At 39.8% G+C, this 21,202-nt stretch overlaps 1 protein-coding gene across 13 annotated transcripts in view; it reads right to left on the bottom strand.

Moving 5' to 3' along the window:
* Positions 1 to 4,976: 4,976 nt before the first annotated feature.
* The window catches only part of LOC130182971 (R3H domain-containing protein 2), a 52,222-nt gene continuing 35,996 nt past the window's right edge, over positions 4,977 to 21,202 (bottom strand). For 8 of the 13 annotated variants that reach the window (XM_056398230.1, XM_056398282.1, XM_056398256.1 and 5 more), the window contains 12 exons: positions 19,966 to 20,153; positions 19,326 to 19,424; positions 18,181 to 18,474; positions 13,446 to 13,581; positions 11,932 to 12,089; positions 11,252 to 11,391; positions 10,626 to 10,726; positions 9,471 to 9,640; positions 8,991 to 9,135; positions 7,907 to 8,001; positions 6,972 to 7,056; positions 4,977 to 6,534 (listed from right to left, as the gene is read on the bottom strand). In XM_056398230.1, the coding sequence (XP_056254205.1) occupies positions 6,146 to 6,534; positions 6,972 to 7,056; positions 7,907 to 8,001; positions 8,991 to 9,135; positions 9,471 to 9,640; positions 10,626 to 10,726; positions 11,252 to 11,391; positions 11,932 to 12,089; positions 13,446 to 13,581; positions 18,181 to 18,474; positions 19,326 to 19,424; positions 19,966 to 20,153 (2,000 nt within the window). In that variant the 3' untranslated portion in view covers positions 4,977 to 6,145. The remainder of the gene's footprint in view (positions 6,535 to 6,971; positions 7,057 to 7,906; positions 8,002 to 8,990; positions 9,136 to 9,470; positions 9,641 to 10,625; positions 10,727 to 11,251; positions 11,392 to 11,931; positions 12,090 to 13,445; positions 13,582 to 18,180; positions 18,475 to 19,325; positions 19,425 to 19,965; positions 20,154 to 21,202) is intronic. The other 5 variants (XM_056398310.1, XM_056398325.1, XM_056398318.1 and 2 more) reach the window with 2 other exon arrangements.

The following is a 21,202-nucleotide window of genomic DNA, read 5'->3' as shown; positions in this document are numbered from 1 at the left end:
GTATCCTGCACCACCCACCACCTGACAGATTTATATGAGAACAATTCTATTAATACTGAAGCACCCTGCGGTCTGAGCCACATGAAGTCTGACTGGTCTTCGCACCAACTGTATCAGCCAGAGCCAGATCCACAAATAATGACTTCACAAGTGTCAAGACTACTGCTTTTTTTTTTTTTTTTTTTAAATATCATTCTGCTCAAATCCATTAATTGAGGTTAGAAAATAATCTGCATGATACTGGGAGTGTTTGTTTTTTGTTTTTTTTTCAGACTCTTGCATGGAAACACACTCACACACACATTATGCAAATCACAGTCAGGACAGGTTGAAAGGGCTTAGATCTCAAAATAGCCTCCGACATAGACTGACAGAATTCCCAACTGAATGCAACAAAAGCTTGACATTGCTACTCCTAAATAGACTCCAGTCTAGTCAAACAGAGCCATAAGGATGCCACACACACACACACACACACACACACACAGAGTCAGAGGGACGCCTGACAGACTGAACTGGCTCCATCTCTCCATCACTGGCAGGATTAGAGGTGTCCTGTGGCCGTCAGGCTGTGGATTTACGCTACAATAACTGATAATACCAGGGACAGTTCACACATTACAGCACCATTACTCTGCAACTCTATTTAGCTGTCAGGATTCCTAAACAATCTAACCACCATGCCTCAGTGTGTTCATCGACTTACAGGTGATATATTCAAGCCCACTTTGGAAATCGCCCACAAATCAATCATATCTGTCCATACTGTATCATCTCATTTTGATGATCCAAGCTTCCTGCCTCCATCCCAATACAATGTTTGTTTGTTGTGCTCACAACACTGAAAATCTACATCTAGAATAATTCAACAGCACCCCCAGGAACAGTGTTACCCACAGAACATACTGTGATCACTGAAACTACTTATTAAAAATATTCCCGATGAAATCTGTTGACATTGTGTACTGTGGATTATCCAGAGTTTTTAAAATGTTATTTGTTAAAGCAGAATTGTGTTGTGTTGCTATGGCAGCAGGTCTCAAAACCTGAGCAAATAAAACTAAAATTATCTGCATGGCTGGATGCTACTAGTGCTAAGAGAGAATATATGGTTTTTGGAATTTGAGTAAACTGATTAATTCATGTGAGTGTATGTGTGTGTATAATCTCATACAACCTGTGATCCGTAGAAAACATCTTAATATAAGCTGTACCAAAGCTTGAGTAACCAGTCCTCTGGTTATCTGACTTGTAAACAGCCACTTGACGTGTGTGTCACATGGTAAGTGCTGGATATTAGATGTCTCACCGTGTTGTCCTCCTCCCTCACCACGTTATCAGGGAGAGGTGGGTTGTCATGAATATCCAAGGAGTCCTTGTCATCCAACCTGTCATCAGCGGGTAGCAAATGTCACAACGAGAAGCAAATGTTTGACTGCAGAAAATAAATTGTGACATTCTCAAGCTGGTCTTAATATGTCAGTGCCTGTCTCAAATGTTACACTCTAGGTTTTTAAAGTTTCTATGTTCTATATTCTATTTGTTTGTTCTTTAATGTTATTTTAAAGTATTCAAACCTTAATTAACAAACCTCCCAATCTGTTAGGTTCCTTACAAGTGTGGAAAAACTCTATCTTACAGTAATTTTTCCATCAAGTGAATGAGGTAATTTATCAAGAGTGTTTTATTCCATCTCCAGACTGAACTCACGAGTCATAATGAGCCATGGTGTTTGGTCCGCTGAGGTTTTGTTCCTCCAGATATTGAGAGATTAGACCAGCAGATGTCACTGCAGACAGAAAACACACCAGCATCACTTCTGTTGCTGGAAAAGGGGATTCCTTTCCCTTTAGATCTCTAATAATATAACATAATCTGTCTGTTTGGCCTCCAGTCACAATTACTGAACAACCAGTTACCTTTGATCTGTCAGACTTGTCCACAAATTGTTAATTTTTTCCCATTATGTTTGGCGTTACTTCAGAAATCAGTGAACAAAGTGTAGTTATTTTCAAGATGCAGCGGACACTTAGGTCTGTTCTGGGGAAGCAACTTGATCTTAGCAAAAGTTAAAACAGGACTCACTTGTAACCTGGTACAAGATATACGTCCAATGCATCTACAGAGGGTTTGGAGCATTTCCCCCCTCTCAAGTTGCTCTATGTTAGAAAACATGTTAAGGGAATGAAAAAATATAAAACATTCAGTGACTCAACACTTAACAAGCGCCCAGCAACTGTTAACAAGGGGTTAGAAATGACTATGGTACGGTAGATCATTATTCTGGATGAGCACACATGCATAATTAATATAAACTGACCGTGAAACTTGAATTCCACTTCCTCTCAAAGAGATGTGGTTCTCGTACAGCCAGTGCCGTCAGGATGCGTCCCCGCAGCACAAAACTTCTGGGGACTCTTTCTAGCTTTTTCTACCAGCCTTGTTGTTCCTTTACATGCTCAACTTTCCAAATGAGGCTCCAACAGGTGGGACATTGGGATGAGTAATGCCAGCAGGCCAACCCAACCCAGCCCAGCCCCAACTATGTGTGTGTTTGTGCGTGTGTGTGTGTGTGTTTGTGTTGTCCATGTGACTGTTTGGGACAGCTGAGCACTTTAAAAGCTGAGAAGCTCTCCCAGCTGAGTGGTAAAAAACCAGAGCGCTCTGCTTCTGGTTCTTCACTCAGTATAGACTAAAGTTAGAATATTATCACACACACACGGACGGACGGACGGACACACACACGGACGGACACACACACACACACACACACACACACACACACACACACACACACACACACACACACACACACACACACACACACACACACACACAACACACACACACACACACACACACACACACACACACACACACACACACACACACACACAGACACACACACAGACACAGACACACACAGAAGATGAACATTGATTTCAACCAAAGATGATCAATAATTTGCTGAATTACAAAATATTTATTTTCACTCAGCATGTTGTGCATGTGTTTTATATAAAATATAAAGCTCTGTCCCCTTGAAATCTACATGCTCAGAGTCCTGGTTCTAATAGATACTAAAATGATCACCATTCATTGGTTTAATTATTATTAAGCCAACCCTGGAGCAATGGAAACAAGGGAAAGGGGAAACTGAATGGACAACAGTGCAGCTAGCTTGGAAATAAGACAGATACTCATTTAGAAAAATACAATGGGTCCATCTAATAATGGATTTAAATCTGAATAATTCCAGATACAAAGTAGATGAGTTTAATAAATGTTTAAATGACAATATGACTTGATTCTTATGGGGAGAGCGAAACACTGTATGCACTTATTTGAGTCTACAAGTGAGACTCTTGAGAGTTTGTTAAATAACACCTCTGGGATTGGAGTCAAGAACTATATCTGTTCTTTCAATAAAAATATTTTATCCCCATTACCTAGATGTGTTTCGTGTAATTACAAATGTCAGTCCTCTTCTCTGTCCTCATGTCTATATCTCTACTGTCAACTTTAAAATGACAACCTAAAGTACACCTTCCAATACTGAATAAAACAATCATTGATCTTTGGTTTCACTGTAAACGGACTGATGCAGTTTTGACTCCCCCACATTTATGGTTTCTAATTGGTACATATACAATTAATAAATGGTCTATAACACACTATATTGTTGTAAGCAGATATTAGGTGTTTTTCAGGGTTTATTGATTAGCTGTCAACAACTTTAAATCCTATTGTGAAGCATCCATAACTGGATGCTGGAATGTCCTGGGCGTATCTCTGTCAGACACAGATGGACAACTGAAAACCCAAAAGGGATGAAGTTAAATTATCTGTTGCTTTTTCCTAAAATGTAAAAAAACAAGTGAGGGATAAAATAAGAAAACAGATGTCAGATTATATTTTAACATCTTGTGTAAGATTTTACCTCATCTGCTCAAACATGTTACATGTACATATTTGAGCAGATTGAGGTATAAAGATTGTAGCCTATAGTTGAACAGAAACTGATCTGAGAAACTGTCGGAAAAAAAGATGAAACATAACCTGACAGATCTTCTACCATGTAGATATAAACATGTTTACAGCAGTACGTGTTAAGCAACTGCCTGAGGCCCCACAGCCATCAGGGGCCTCCACACTGCCAAAACACAAAGGTGAAGTCCTCCAGTCATTTTTACTCATAGCTATATAATGCATCACTCCACAGGTGCTCAGTGGCAACAGTAGTTCTAGTAGTGGCTGTATGTCACAGTTTGCCACTGTTTTTTTTCCCCCAACCGAATACAAATGTCAAACAAAGCCAGAATAAAATTAGGATTAATATACATTAAGAATGAGGCAGAACATTTCAGAGAAAGAGGGATTGATTCAACCTCCAGGCCCCTCGAGCAGGGACCGCAAGACTCAGCTTCCTCGTCCACCTCAGTTACCTTGTCATCACGCTCGTCACAGATACGCTGGATCGGGCTGCTGCCAATATCGATGAGATGGTGCTATCTCCAGGTGAGACAACAAATTGGTGAAATTTCTTAAAATCAAAAACGTCCTTCCTGTGGGGAGCATGAATATGCTCAGTATTTACAGAGGGGTGATGTATTAGAAAAACAGGCCTGAAATAAAGAATGCAGCTGTTTTTTAAATACAGGATACAAGGCGCTAAATGGTTTGATGAGTATGAAAAGGATCTGAATCATAAGTTAAAGCCTTCATAATTACCTGATCTCAACCCAACACCTATGGGAGATTTAGGAGTGATATGTTTGACAGCGCTCTCCACCGTCACCAAAATTCCTAAGTATGCTAAGGACAGTTGTTAAGATGTCTTTCCATTTGTAAATGCACATAGAGAATACGACTGTATAGACACATAACTGAGGTGGAACTGACCTGACTGTGGCTCTGCAGCTCAGTCTTCAGGCAGCTTCAGGAAAGTCAAACAATGAATCACATGACACAGAGGATGTTTTGATAGATTTTTTCTCGACTTTTATATTTTTAAAAACAAACAAAAAATAACAGATTAAATAAAATTTACAGTAGACATATGCAATCATTGTGCACTTTAACTACTTCTTCTGATACGTTCTGCACAGCTGTCAACGAAAAACGCAAACACAGTGGGGCGTCGGGGTGGAGCGGGGGGGGGCAGTTGTTGGAGAGAGGAGAGGACAGAAGAAGTGAGGTAGAGGGCAGAAGAAGAGGAGAAGGGTATGAAGAGGGAAGGAGTAAAGGATAAAGGAAGGCCTAAACTTTGTCACTCAGGGAAAGAAAGAAAAATCACTGAATATATAGATTTCTTTTATTCCTTACATCACTTATATAAATATATTGAACCCCAAAAAACAAAAAAAAAAGGAGAAAAAAAAAAACTTCTCAGAAAAAAACAGCGCAATACAGAAACCCACAACAGCAGTAAGGCAAACAGAAAGCAAGAGAGGAGAGAGCAGAGAGAGTCCATGAGAGGGACAGAGGAGCAGAGAAAGGTAGGAGGCAGTATGAGACATGGCAAGAAAAGAGGGAGGAGCGGCGGGGGAAAGCAGAGAGAGTGCGCAACTGTGCGTATGAAAATGTATAAATATGTGAGATTAAGAGACGACTGGGTGACAGAGAGTTGAGAAAGGAGAGAAAGCATAGGCAGAAAAAGGAGGAAAAGGAGGGAGGGTTGGAGAGCAGAGGGGAGGAGGAAAAGGTTTGACTGAGGTCGACTGTCCAGTGTGTTTTTGTTATGTGCTACGTCACCCTGTTGCCTGCGTTTGTGTGTCTGTGTCTCCTGGTATGTTTGTGTATGTGTGTGGCATTGCATGTTGTTGTATAACGGCAGCACACATTCCACGGCAACAGTGAAACACATGCTCGCGTGTCTTGTGTGCTCTTCAGCTATATAAATACAAAACAAAAACAATGAATAAAAACAAACAACAAAATCATATTTGCAACCAAACACCAGCCACCTCATGATTCACACCTTCGTCCCTTTTATACATTTAACTCAAGGTTTTTTTTTTTGTTTTGTTTTTAAATTGTACACTAAGAGCAGTCCCCCTCAGTCCTCCTTCCTTTTCCACCACTCCACCAAGAGTCTCTCTTTCTTTCTGTCTCTTTCTTTCTTTCCTCCCCCTCTCTTTTCCTTTCACTGAGAACTGGCTCTCTCCAACACGCGCAGGTCATAGTTCTTTTTGGCGGCCCTCAGTTTGAAGAGGCTGGCCCCGCTGTTGTTAAGTTTGAAGGAAGCACTCTGGGCAGCCATGGTGCTGGGGAACACTGCCACTACTGTGTAGAGGTGAGCGGGGTCGTTGCCATCGCCCTTTGCTCCCCCCACAGTGGCCCCGGGCCCAGCGGTGGCTCCTGGCCCAGAGGGACCTACACCAGGACAGGGGCCGCAGCCTCCTCGTCCTCCCTGGGGCTCCTTCAGCCACTGGATCTTGGCACCACACATCGACAGCTGGTTGAAGAGCTTCTCAGCTTCCGGGCGTGAAATCCCCTCTGGCAGGTCCGTTACCTCGAGTACTCGACTCACCACTGGACAAAGAAGAAGCAAAGACAGTCAGAGAGAGATGTTCCAAGTCAGCAGGTTTCACTGCTCAAGCTGTATCTTTACCGACTTGAAGCACCTGTTCCAAAGATGTGCTCATTTATTTCAGGTTAAGACTTTTTTGCAATGTGCAGTGCTTAGACCAATGAGGGTGTGCAGGGGCCCTGAGGCCAGCAGGATACTGGAAAAGAAATCCAATTTGGTGTATTTACAGTTGCTGTAGAACTTTGACTGCAATGCTACCAGCTAATGCCAGTATTTTCACAAAAACCCAATGTTTACTTAATGGCATCCACACCAGCTGGGGCATATGAGGAAGAAAAAAAAGCCACATACTTTGCTGGTTTGTCCTCTAGTACAACACCTGGAGAAACATTCAATGGCTGTAGATGTGCTGGTCGGTGATGGTGCATCTGTAACTTACCAACATCAGTGGTGCCGAGATCTGTTGATGCAGATTTGAGTGTTTGTTTTTTCCCTCGTCCCCCGTGTTTCATTACTCCTTGGCCCTGAACACAGCAACGACAATATGATGAGGCCTATTATTACGATGCAGTAACATGACAAGACACTAGATGGCAGTATAACCAATCAGTGGAAGCCTTAAACGTATACGTCTTTGGTAAATGGAGACACCAACGGTTACAAAATACTGCACACTAGTGGGCACAGGAGAGGTGATGAAGCCTACAGCAGAGACAGAAAGATGGACAGCTCACATTGGCTTCCATTTGAAATGTTTCTAAAGTTACGTTACTACATCATGGTTACACAACATGCTGCAAAGAAAGATTTTAAACAATTTCCACATAGTTTACATTTAATGACTGTGACTTAAGAAAGTTGTGTCTTTCCCCAACTTCACAACAATGTCTTCATACACAGAACTAAGATATTCTGTCATTACTAGTCATTTTCACCCATTTTACCACCCTTTGCACCCTTTAAAAACAAATTACAAAACAAGTAGATCATTTATCATCTTGTGTTCTTAGATCAAAATAAAGGCTACAGCCTTTTTCAGGGGTACAATCTGAACCAATGATCCAAAAGTGACGTGTAGCTATACTGAATTGCAGGGCATTAGGAGTTTCCAATTCTGAGCCACTTCTATACTCAGAAAACAGTTCTGTGCCTTGTTGTGTATTTCATTCAGTTTTTAGAGTGTGGAATTCATGATGGCTCTCTTTAAGCCAGAAATAAACTGAAGTACAGTAATAATAATCAATTCTGCATCCCTACCTGTTTTTTTTTTTTTAATGCACACTGACTGAAAGGTTCATATTAAGAAATAACTTCAAACAGTCAATATCCCCACATTTACATTTGGAATCATTGCAAAGACCTGCCAGTACTGACCTGATGGGAGCTGTAGGAGGACTGGCCATGTATGAGGGGAGGCGGACAAAGGCTGTATTGGAGAGGCTGCCCCAACAGAGAGTAGCGCCCATCGCCTAAAAAATTTAAATCGTAAATTTAAAATCAGAACAATCAATCCTGAAAACACTTCAATTTAGAGTTTGATTACCCCAGAAGAGATCAGGTAAACTTTATAACCACTTTTTCCTTTTTTCTAACTAGGTGTCATTATCTCGCTGACGTAAAAATCTCTTTTTAAAGAGAGACCTGGCCGCAGAAAACAGTGTTATAACAATGAATATGCTGACATAGAACAGCCAAAAGGGAGATAAGTGGTGTATTTAATGAGGGTTTACGGACTTGGCAAAGATTTCACATTCAAGATTTTCTTTCAAGAAAACTTCAGAGAGTTCAAAGAAAAAGCTGCAAATAATCATTAATGGGTAAAATGGCCTAATGCAGTTCACTACTACAGTACTTTTTGATTTTGGTGTTTTGAGGACGATGTTATACAGATGTGTCATGGTGACATTACAAGAATCGTAGCCTGATGCAAGACCGTATTTGGTCGTGTAATCATGCATTCCAAATAGTAGGTCTATTTGTCAGTAAAGGTATTGTGACTCTGAGTGTACATATAGGTCAAAGGACAAGGATGAGGTAAAGCCATGTGTGGGTGCTGCAGGTTTGACAGGGTGGCATGGTGCCAGCGATGTGAACCAGCTGTAGTAAGGTGATATGACAGCCTATTGGCCCAGGGCCAAAAGCCACCTGACAAGGTTCAGAGAGTTCCAGGGAAAATGGGTGAAAGAGCAAGAGTCTGAGCAGGTGTTTAAACACACAGCTGGAATAAAACAAAAATGTATGATTCTTTTAATGGCAAGAGTCAGGGACAAAATTTGTTGAATGAGTAACACACAGTACCTACACAAGTGTCAAGCATACAGTCTTCTATTTGTGGAGGGTTACACAGGTGTGATACATGACTGCATATGTACCATTTCCATTGTCATCGGTTGCATTTAAGAAATTACATGCATTTTCCTCATTAACATAAACCTTCAATTTTCTTGTTCAACTGTACCTTGGGCTGGGCCTCCTGGCCGGGGAAACTGGGAAATGAGGGGTAGTGGTCCAAGGCCTGGACAGACGCTGCTGACGCTGCCGGAGGGAGATGGGGTGGGAGACTGAGTGGGGGAGGCCAGGGGACTCGTCAGCTGGGTACTGGCCTGGAGAAGAAAAGAAAAATAGAAAGCATAACATAAAATACTGCGACATTAGAGCCCCATATTCCTGATGAAGCGATAAGCTTTTCAGCTCTACCTGACTTTACTCTAAGTTACAGACTAATTTCATCTAACGACATCACATTGATCTAAAGCACATTTTACAGCTAAGCAGTATTACAGATGACCACTAGGGGGTTGACAGGTTAATAATGAATGCACAAATACATGCAGATGAAAGAATGGATGTGTGGGTTGCAGTCTGGATTCATGAGGTTCTTTGCACTTCAAGAATTTCACCCAATGACTGAGATGTTGAAATGTGTATGTGTGTGTACCTGTGGAGTATTGTCAGGTTTGTAGAGCTCTCCTGGTTTGCTGGGTCTCTGCTCTATGCTGTAGTACTTGCATGGGTTCCACTGGACCAGAGGAGGATTCTGGGAAGGCTGTGGTCCATTGGGGACGCTGAGCTGCATGACCATCACCCCAGGCCCAGGAGGGGGTACTCCTGAGAGAGTGTACCATGAGACAGGCATACATGTAATTAAAACAGGTCTTCTATGCTATTATTAGCATCTATAGAGTTTTAACAATACTGACAGGCCCCTACAGCCGTGTGAAAGCTTCTGTTTAACCAAGTTAACCAAGTCTTGTCTTTTCTGTTCAAAAAACAAAATTACATCAAGTATTCTGAATTCTCATTTCATAAAGTAGTGCAGGTTAAGCGTAAAAATGTATATCTAATTCATCACGAAGGTAAAGTATGAGGAAAAGTTCATTTCAAACCAGATGATCCCACTAACACTTACCTTTAGGAATAATTTACACCCAAAACTCAGGTCTATTGCTCCTTCAACAAATAAACATACACCTGACTAAATGGCACAAACACAGCTGAGGTTGAAAGGATAACATGACCATGATCAACATTTACTTAAGGGTAAATGGGAACACAAGGCCTTTGCGAGGTTTAGGTTTTCCCTGATTTCTTCAAACATGACCTTTTTAAGGATATCGATTTGCATGCTCAGCGTGTGAACACGGTGTGACTGAACTTTTCCCTGAATACCTTTCACCTGATTTTATAAAGGACAGTTCCAAGTTTCAACTCTACTATTAGTCAATGTAGGGTTTACTAGGTATAAAGGACATTATAACTTTACAACAGGTGTACAATCTGGCCAGTCTTATCACCATGTTCAGTAGCGGACAACAGTATGGAAGGTGATGCATCTTTTTCTCAGTTGTTTTGGGAGCAACACCAACTTTGCAGTGGGCTTAACTTTGATTTTGAGATCTTCAGTTTTAAAGAACAACATAATGCATGTATTACGGATGTCACTTTTTGTATGATAAATAATAAAGGAATCTGTTTTGAGAGAATAATGCCCACAAATTAAATAGTTAAAAGAAAATTAAATCTTTAAAAAGCTAAAATAATGGGTAAAAATGTATTACTAATGGTCACTTCACAACATCTTCACTGTTCTCACCTGAATATTGCTGCTGCAACTGCTGAGGATTGCAGGGGGACGGCGACTGTGTGATTTGATACTGCTCATTGCTGGGGGGCTGCAGATATCCTACTGACGGGCTTCAGGACAGAAACATACAAAGGGGGAGAAGATAGTTACAGGGATATCCAAATTTTAATCAACAAAATTTTCATATATGTATACCTAGGATTGAAATGTCAATGATAAGCAGTTATCTGTTAGCATATAACATTCGTACTCTGCTGAGGTTACATTACAGTTATTGTTGGTTTCTTTAACAGACATTGGTCAGAAGGATGCAGATGCACTCAAAGTAAAATTGGTTGTACTCATGAGTATCTATACTGAATTTCACAACTTCATTTACAAAATTCCAGAGCTCAAGCATTTACATCTTGCTCATGCAGATGGTAATTACAACAGAGTAGAAAAAACTGCTTTATTGATATGAAGGAATGCTTCTATAAACCTGTGGCTGCTACTGCAACAGCTTCAGTCATCACAGTGTTGGATGCTTATATTTAATGCACAGTATATCTTTTCCACAGAAGGCTGGATATAATTTGAAATATTTCAATACCAATGACAACTCTTTTGTACAAATATGATATATTAATACATACCTTGTGCTATTCTGCTGTGTGGGTGTGATAACACTGTAGTAGACAGGCATGGGCCCCTGGACAGACTGGCTGACTGGTACCATCACCTGCTGCTGGTACTGCTGCTGCACCACCTGCTGATTTTCATTTCCCACAGGCACCTGGGTAAAAGGTCAAACGAGAAGAAGTTTTTAGGAAAAGGTAAAAATAATTGATGATTTACCTCACGACTGCCAAGGTTAGAGAAGTTAAGAAAAATGAAGACAAGACTAACAGAGGGATACCAGACCTGTCACGTAGTCACTTTTATATCTGATTTGGTCCAATACGTGTTGCTCTGTTTTAATTAAGACTGTATGTCTATTTTTTTTCATCTTTTTTTGTCCATGAGCATTGGAAAAGTATCTGGAAAAGTTACTGATACTGATACCCCCCCCCCCATACATTACTACTGTACTATAGACTGAGTGGAAATTAATTCTTTTTCTTTATGAATCTATATTGAAAGAATTCAGAATATGTTTGTATCAAAAATTATAAAGATCTGAAAACTATTATGCAAGGAGTTTTTTTGTGGAAAAAGAAAAACAAACAAAAAAAATACAGCAACCCCTTGTGAATAACGACTAAAAAAAGAATGTCAAGAAAAACGTGCTGTAGCAACAAGTTACACCTTATGGCTGAATTAAAATCATCCATACCTGATATGATGGCATCTGTGGGTACTGGACCATTATGCTTTGCATCTGTCCCCCCATGCCTGCCCTCTGAGAGTTGAGCAGACCAGGGTTTTGGGGCTGCTGCACACCCATCATGCTCTGGTAGCTCGGCTGCTGGCTGGGTATCATTGTCTGGAGACCTGATGGCAACAGACAACGATTGGAGAAGGAAATTTTGCAAGGGTGGTAAAGATGGAGTACAGCACAAGAGAGGGGAAATTGGGATTGGCAGGTGAGCCATTGCTTTTGAGGAGAAAATCAATGTAGAATGGCATTTACTAGAGCAAATACCTCTGCCATCCCAAACAATCTTACATGTCTTAGCCTTATTTATTTATTGAGTTTAATCCTTACACAAGACAGCTGTATGGTTTTACTTGTTGTGTGAAAAGATGCCATCAACATTATATAATTATTGTATGCATTGTACTATAAGCACTGAAAAACGCTGCTGGTGCCATATTCACTAATAATAAATACAACTCCGGTTGTAATGTGGATTCACGAAACTGTTAAAACTCGTAGATCAACACCAGAAATATGTCTGATTTGAAGACCCATACACTATTTCCTGAGAAATTGCCAAAAATGTTGACATCTCGCAATGTTAAGGAAAGTTCCTGGATTTAATGGGTTCTTCCCTGACCCATGCCCCATCCCTCCGGCAAGTTTGATGCAAATCACTTTAGTCTTTTTGCGTAATCCTGCGGAGAAATGAACAAACCAAAAAACAAATCAACACCCAAACATGGATGAAAACATAACCTCCTTGGTGGAGGGAGTGAAAGGAGTTGAAGAAAATTATTTCAGTCCAGAAGGGCTTAATTCACACTGTTCATGGTTTCTTTATGTATAAATCTTCACCATCACAAAACTCTTATTTCAAACCAGGCAGCAGCATTGGATTGATGCAACTGGCTGCAACTTCATGATCCATGTGGTTTTGGCAGGCCTCTGCTACAAGCCAGAGTCCATTTAAGTTGTCAACAATGTCTATCTGTCATTTACTGTATAAACACAGAGCCAGTCTTCACAGACTCTAAATGAAAAAGACTGAAGGATAAAGCTGTCAAGGCTTTTCCACGAATAAAAGACAGAGCTCTATTTTGGTCTGAGCATATTTGACTTGGCAGCACAATGCAGGACCAAGGTTGTTTAAAATCAACCTTTCACCTGTTAGACTTGACACTGAGTATGATTTAGCAGTTTATAGCTCAGGGACAAGATGATACTGCTCTGGATTCCTTTTGGATGATTTTGGATATTTTCATGTCATAATTTAGCTCTATTCTTTTTTTTTTGTGGTAAGACTATATGTGAACACTTAAAAATATCAAGCACCAAAAAGACTTTGTGCGTGTGAACAACAATTAACAATATTATCTTTAAAACAATATACAGGAAACACTAATACTGCATATCTACATTACAGTAGTAATCCATATATAGCCATTCATTTATGGAGACAAGAATACAACACAGCACAATGTACTGACCTGACTGCTGTGTGGGCTGAGGCATGGGTTGTGTGCGCTGGGCAGGATAAGACACCTGGTGGGACATGGGTTGGGGCACACGGTACTGCTGGCCTGAGCTGGGATACTGACCAGGAGGGTAGTATGACACCTGTATCTGAAGAGAAACAACACACAAAATAAAACAGTTTAAAAAGTAATAAACACAGTTTCAAGAGGAAAAGAAAACTGTTTGCACCGACTTATATCAGTTGCCTTCGACCTCATATATTTCATAGCACTGGCACCAGTTTTTGCAGCCCCCATACGAAGACCACAGACTTAGTGAGACAAATGGCATGAGTTGATTTCTTTTTTCTGCCAGAGAATCAGGTTCTTGAGACATTTAAGAAATCATTTAAAACTGCAGATTTACACTCTTAAAAAGGTTTTCATAAATATTCAATACTTAAAAAGCAACTAAGGAACAAATTGCAAGTTAGTGTAAAAAGCTGAGCAAAAAATCTTGTTAGACCTCACTATTATAGCTTAAGACATAAAACCTATGATATTTTTTTTTGCCATCTGGGGGCAGTGGAAACATGCTAGAAACACTACATTCACGTTATCATCTTCTACATTGATTTGGCAAACTTCTTAGCAAACAGTTACATATTTACACGTCCAGCATGTACAGAGCAACATTAACATTCATTTGAAGTCATGTTTCTGTCTGAATGAAAGTCCAATATTCACTCTCTTAGCTCTGTTTTTGCTCTCCACCAGCTCATGTAGTTAATATCTGGCTCTTTACTGACTTAATGCCACACTGCTATCACCAGCTACTCACTAACTTTGTCTGTCTGCTGTTTGTTGCTGGACAGGTAGCATAGTGTCAGATTTTAGAGCTTTTCTGCTTAAAAGAGCAGCGAGCAAATTGTCATGTGATCCATTGTAAAAATAAAATTATTATAGCAGCTTTAAAACAATATCCCAGAGAACTCTGTTCTGTGCTTCCTCAACAATGATGCACAGAAACAAGAATAGTCTAGCAGTTCACAGTAGTTTCATAGCTGTACGTGTCCATAGTACTAGCTGGAACAGCTTGTGTCTAACATAGCCATTCTAAATGTAGCATGAAGAATTTCCAAATAAGACATCAAATGGAAAAACAGAATAAGATGAATGTTAGGAGGATCGATATGTTCTGCCTCCACCTTCATCTGCATATATGACAACATTCAACCATCTAGCGGCTGCAGCGGTGTCAATATTTGCACTCCTGTTACACTGCCGACCACCCACACATTGAACAACACAGTGCATCTTCCTTTCCCAGCCAATACTGTTTATACAAGTACAGAGATCTAAGTGTGAGGATAATATAGAAAGGTGTGTAGGGTGCTAAAAGTCATGAAAAGCCACTGTCTATATAGGTCAGAGCGAACTACAAAATAAAAGCAAGGAGAATGAAAGCTATGAAAAGACAAAACAGGAGACAAGATGGATCAGTTAAAAAAATTGTTAGGTTTTACAGTGCAGGAACATCTCAAAACTATTTGCAAGATTGCAAATAGTTAGATATATGAACAATGCATTTATCATTTGAGGTCCAATAAGCAAGTATATGCACAAAAGCAACATAAAAGCACTACAATTATTTGGTACTTTAAAATGTCCACCTGATTCCAGTAAATCCTCAATTACCTACTGTGAAAAAGGTTCTGGGATAGTGTACTTCACTCGTGATTTACCTGTTCTAATGAAATACTATTCACACCTGATTCCCTTCAAATAAACAAAATATTGTGACTTCAGCTATTAAATCTCTACTAAACAGACTATCTTCTTTTACAGCTTAGCCCCAGAGCTACTTCACAGGGCCTAACGTCTCCCACAGGGTGTTTAATGGCCAGGTCAATTTAGTTCTCTTTCCTCAAATGAATTATAATAACTATTTCATGGACTCAAGCAAAGGCCTGACAGAGGGAAGGAAGTGTGTGAGTGACAGAGAGTGAGAGAACTCATTATTGTCACCGCCTCTGCAATCTGAAGAATGTGACAGGCTTGCTGACTGAGACTGAGCTTGTGAAGGTGACACACAGCGCTCTGAGTGAGAGGACCAAACTCCCCACTGGGTGAATCCTGCAACTTCACAGGAATCACATCGCTGACATGTCACACCTCAGTCTGTAAGTGTACATAAGAAAGTTAATATCTGAATTTTTCCACCTTTCCAAGAACTTGATCTTTTTAAATTTGTGATTTTCACGGCATCTATTTTTATTTATTATTTAAATCAATGCATAGCAGATAAGGTGAAAATGCGCAAGTATAAAATTTATACAGGCATACAGGCAAGCATGCAGTTCAACATATTAAAAGGAAATAAAGTAAGTGCCTAATGACTGAAGATTTTCTTGGGTTTTGGAGCAGTGCTTTCATGGAAATTACAACTTTTCCTGTAATTTGTACCAGATTACCTGGTTCTTTGTAGGAAACATATTAAATGACTTTGACATTATTCAGAAATCACATACCCTTAAAATAAAGCATTGGGGTTTTTACAAAGCAGAGAAAGACAAGAGACAAAGGAGAATGATGCGAGACCCATGGTGTTGCATTTTCAATTGGCCAGCACTTCAAGCAAATCAAGGCACACTGGGCTCTATTTTTGTCATTAATTCACACTTGATACAAGAACTCATTTTTTGGAAATTTTCTAGTGAGAGACAAGTGGCGTACCTGCACCACAGCTTGAAACAGAAACTATGTATTTACTGTGAGAAGAGCTGGCTTGAGCCATTGTCAATTAAACAAGTTATTTCCTAGTGCCAGGAAAACGATTACTCACAAGAAAACAGCACGATATTGTTTAACTGTAATGGCTGGGCCTTTTTTTTAACCTTATTTTATAACAGAAGCAGCAGCAGAAAACATGATTCTGCTGTTTAGCTCTGTCATTACAAGGGATGGGGAATGACAGTTATTGTTGCATTTAGGTTCCTATAATGGAAAACCACCATAAAGACTCTCATATCACTTACTCAATGTTAAATTAAAGAACACAATCAAGCCTTATCTCTCTGTATCTGTGTGTTAACAAGGTGCAGGGATGATCACACAGTGTACTGTTCTCTTTCATTAACAAATCTTTACATTAACACTAATTAATGAGGTGTAAAGAACATGATGCTCCACAGTAGCAAAAATCTGGAAGGAAGCAGGAACAGTCCGATATGAATTAAGCTCGTGAGAGAGTGTTTGTAATGAACTGAAATCTAAAGAAAAATTCATACTTAAACACAAAATACTTTTTCACGAATGCATTTGTTAAAACTGAACTGTTCCAGGATATGTAGCAGTTCCTTATTTAATATTATGTTAATGCAATGTGACCATTCGCACAATGACATGACAAACAATGTCCTTTGCTGCCAGAAATGAGATGCACCATATTTTGCCATAGCAGTAATGTAACTCTTCCATTCACAAAATATAGTGAAGCGAAAGCTTCAAAGCAGCAGAGCTATTATAAAACATCCAGAAGCTATTTCTAATTCTTCATGTGTAAATAATGTTTATCGTTCCTCTATAACCATAATGTATAACCAAAATTCTCAGTTATTGTGGATCACAGTTGTCATAAATGATCCAAAAGAGGTCTGTGTGAGATCTGAAAGGCCTAAGACAACATATTTTGTAAAGGAGAGGATTTTCTTCTGGGAAACACTAAAAACAACAGTTAACTCTTAGATGAACATAGGTTTCCTTTTGATATTTACGTTAATGTTTAATCTGATTTTCAATACTTTTGAAAAAAAAAAAATTAACATAATGAAAAAAAGATAATGCTGTGAGTCACTGTTACTTTTATGCATAAGGTTCACTCCCACACCTCACAAATGTACTGTAATAGATAAAATGGATAAATATTGGTACTGTGCATTATCATCACCACACATATATGTACTGTCAGCCACAGCCCTGAGATACATGGTGTTCCTGCAAGTGCTCCAGTGTGCCATTCAGTACTTCCAGAAGTCAGGGCTGATCTTCAAATTGGCTGTGAACAAGTTTGAAGCAGTTCACAAGCATTAACAGTGATAATATATCAATGGAGAAGTCTCATCCTAATTTCTTTTGACACAAATTTGGATTTCTTCAAATAACAAAAGTCAAGCGACTGGTTAGTCAGACTTCTACCAATAACTAACTGCTTACATTTTAGCTACGGTGAAAGTGAGTATGTGATCTCTTTCCTAGGATCTGTCCTGGTAGATGACCTGTTATTTAGGCATGCCCAGTGTCAACTGTTGAAGCTCTATCTTATTTCTTATTATGAAACATTTGTATTGGCTTGGAAAGCAGGGAAACCCCTCTGCATGTGTGGAATATCCAATTAAGACTTCCAAATAAACTTTAATTGCCCAGTATGATGGCCCTAGAACAAAGAGACATCACATTCAAATTCAGTTTATTTTATGTGCTCTGTTTCTCTGCGGGTGTGCCCTTGGAATTTTGAAAGCCTGACTTGCTACACAAATGAAGGGTACAGTACTTCAGTCTATTTTGCTGACCTGGGACCAATTACTATTACTTATCATACACTCAAGATTACCAGTGGCAAGCATGGGAGGTCCCAGAATTATATTCATTCATTCACTGGTATAGTACTATCCCTTTCTCTGGTATTCTAAGAACATTCAAACAAAACCTAAAAAAAAAATTTGAGAAGTGAATTTTAACTCATGCCTGATGCCTGAGAATGTTGTACCTGTTGAGGTGGAGGAGGCTGCATGTAGCCTTGTGGGGGCGGTGGAGCCTGCATGACTGGCTGAGATGGAGGAGGTGGTGGAGGTGGTGGATGGGGGTGTCCAGTGGCAGGCTGGTAGCCAGATGGGGGCGGCATAGGCTGACCCGTGGTAGCCATGATATAGCTGGTCTGAGGAGGGGGGTGCTGGGACAGCACCGTGGGAGGAGCCTGATACATAGGGGGAGGCTCAGGGTTCTCACTGGAGCCCTGCCGACTCAGCGTCATCTGGCTGAACTGGGGCGCCAGCTCTTCTCCCTGGGAGGAATGGGAATGATGTCATTAGTGGTCATTTGCAGTTGGTACATATATATCAGTACCTTTTGTGAATTTTGGAGCTGTAGTATAAGGTCTAACTGAGTGATCTATCAGAGAGTGATCACTAGCACAGATCATTACCAACAGAGACATGAGCATTTAAGCACCATTTTGGAAAATACCTATCTGCCATTTTGCAAGGTGTAAGAAGAGAAGTTCTCTTTGCATCCAGTACAATGTTTGGCAATCCTGTACAACACCAATACCTGGATGTAATGGTGGCAATATTGTGAGCTAAACCTAAGGACACAGTTCTGTAGTTTGATCTTCACATCTGACTCTGGGTTTGACAGAAAACTAGTATATTTCCCAAAATATAGTGTTCCTGTAAAGTTTGGGTCTATAGAAACATTGCTCATGGCAGAACATGCTTGTCTAACTAACTAAGATGAGAATCTATGATTGTATGGATTCATTTGAGAAGTGAATGCTACGGTATATTTTTCACATTAAAGAATACAAATTCTGTACCATCTAGTCTTTTTGTCACTTCATTTTTTCATTAACATCCTGGAATAGCAAAAAGACTTTCTCGTTCCAGTCTCTCAGGGAATTCCAGGTAGGTATGCAGCCTGAGAGAAAGTAATACTTGACTGGTTCAGAGCAGCAAAGACATAATTCTTCCATCAATGTGATTAAATACCATACAGATGTGAATAAGAGCAGGGTAATAGAGTGCCAGAGTTTTTAGTAGAATACAGCATTAGTTAAGTGTGAAGTGTGATAGTGACAGTTATGCAGTCTTTAACTGAATTACTATCAAGAGATGACACTACAAGAGGTGTCAGTACCATTGTGTACTGCTGGGGAGGAGAAACTGGCAGGAGAACCTGGGGGCAGGAAGGACTGGAGTAGGAGACAGGCTGAGAGGGCTGCAGAGATGCCACCGGCTATACACACCACCAGGGATAGGAAGGAAATAAAGAGGCAGAGCATAGAGAGAACGGAGCAAGCCAGTGAGAAAGAGGGCGACAGAAGCAGACGGAAAGAAGGGAATAAAGAGAATTTAAGACATAGGAAAGATATGGGTTAGAACACAGAGGAAAAGTTGTTAATGAACAGATGAATAGAAATAGAAACCAAATGTAGTTTCTAAATATTATACAAAAGCAATAAATCAATGCATACAAAATATGCAATTTCTTCTACTCAGAGAGAAACAAGAAAGGAAATGGCTGCTATCAGACATGTTGTTATTGACTGTCAAAAACTTTCACATTGTTGCTCGAAGTTCCTTCTCATTATATGTGACCAAATTCCACCCTCATTTGTGACAATACCTTAATAACTAAACCCATCAGAGAAGGAATGTGGACAAAAGACCACTAAAGCTATTGACCCCCTGATTAAATTGGATCCTGTGTAGCTTGAAAGTGCATCTTCATTGTTACTGATATGGTTGACATAAATACAGGTGGTGAAGGTACTTACCTGAGCAATCATGTGGTTGCCCATGGGGTGTTGCTGTGGGGTGGGCAGCAGGGCAGTCTGAGGTGGAGCCTGGGGCTGTGGCTGCGGCTGCGGCTGTTGTGGCTGTTGTGACGGGCAGGGAAGCAGGCTACGGCTGGACTGGGAGGCTGCGGGTGGGGGACACACATCAGGACTGACTAGGGGCAGGCCTAATGACGCAAGAAAAGACATGATAGATATAGGAAATAATTTCTTCATTCATTTCTGTGTGATGAAATGATGAACCCAAAAAACTTTCCTATTAAAGCAATCTTATTTATGAAACCAAGGGAATTACAATAATGTCTTGGTAAGTATTCTTGTATTTTTATTATATCTTATAAAATAATGTATGTTTACCAGACCACTAGAATGCAAGCTCAAGTTAAAATCTCAGCAAAAGTGAAGACTGTCTCAAGTTTAAATGTTTAGGACTTGGGGTTAAATTATAGTTACAAATGGTCCTTGAATGTTTTAACTTGCAGGGAAATTTAAATAAGCTGAATGTAAGACAATATTTTTTTCCTGGATGACATGTTTGAAAAGGCTAGGGTGGTAATATTTACAAAATCACATTCTTTTTGAAAGGAGCAAGTGCCAGTGTAATTCTAGCGTAGCATGATAGATTGATTGCGGCTTTAATGTCTTATAGTGCGTCTCTTAAGAGTTAACCCTAAAAGTGTTTAGTAAGCCCATTTTAACCTACAGGACGAGAAAAGGAAAATGAGTCAAAAGCATCTCCGGACATCTCTACTGCATATTTTGCATCATCTGTCAAGCAGCCAAGAGTTACGGATGTCACAGAATTTCATAATGAGGGAAAAAAGGAAAAAATTCCAACAGATATAGAAAATCATTCTGGCCAGGAGAATGACACAAGTGTGTGCGAGTATTTGACTGATGGACTAAGCCAGTCAAAAGTGGTATTTACATTTCACTTTTCTTTTTCAAGAAAAAGCATTCAAAAATGCATTTTCCATGTCAGTTTGTTAGAAAAGAGGGTGTCATCTTATAAATGGGGTTAAAGTAAGGCCAATACAGTACTATATAGTTTTTCCCCCCATTCATTAACTTCAATGAGCATAAGTCATAACATATGCATTATGACATTAAACTTAATATAAAGGGTAGCCTGCATGACTCAGGGCAACACATTTCTTTATGCCATGGTCGCTTCAGTAGCAATAATCATAATGGATAGCAAAAGCTAATACTTCAG

The sequence above is a fragment of the Seriola aureovittata genome, chromosome 2 (assembly GCF_021018895.1).
Source record: "Seriola aureovittata isolate HTS-2021-v1 ecotype China chromosome 2, ASM2101889v1, whole genome shotgun sequence".
NCBI classification, from domain to species: Eukaryota; Metazoa; Chordata; class Actinopteri; order Carangiformes; family Carangidae; genus Seriola; species Seriola aureovittata.
This window is presented reverse-complemented; position numbering and strand designations above follow the sequence as displayed.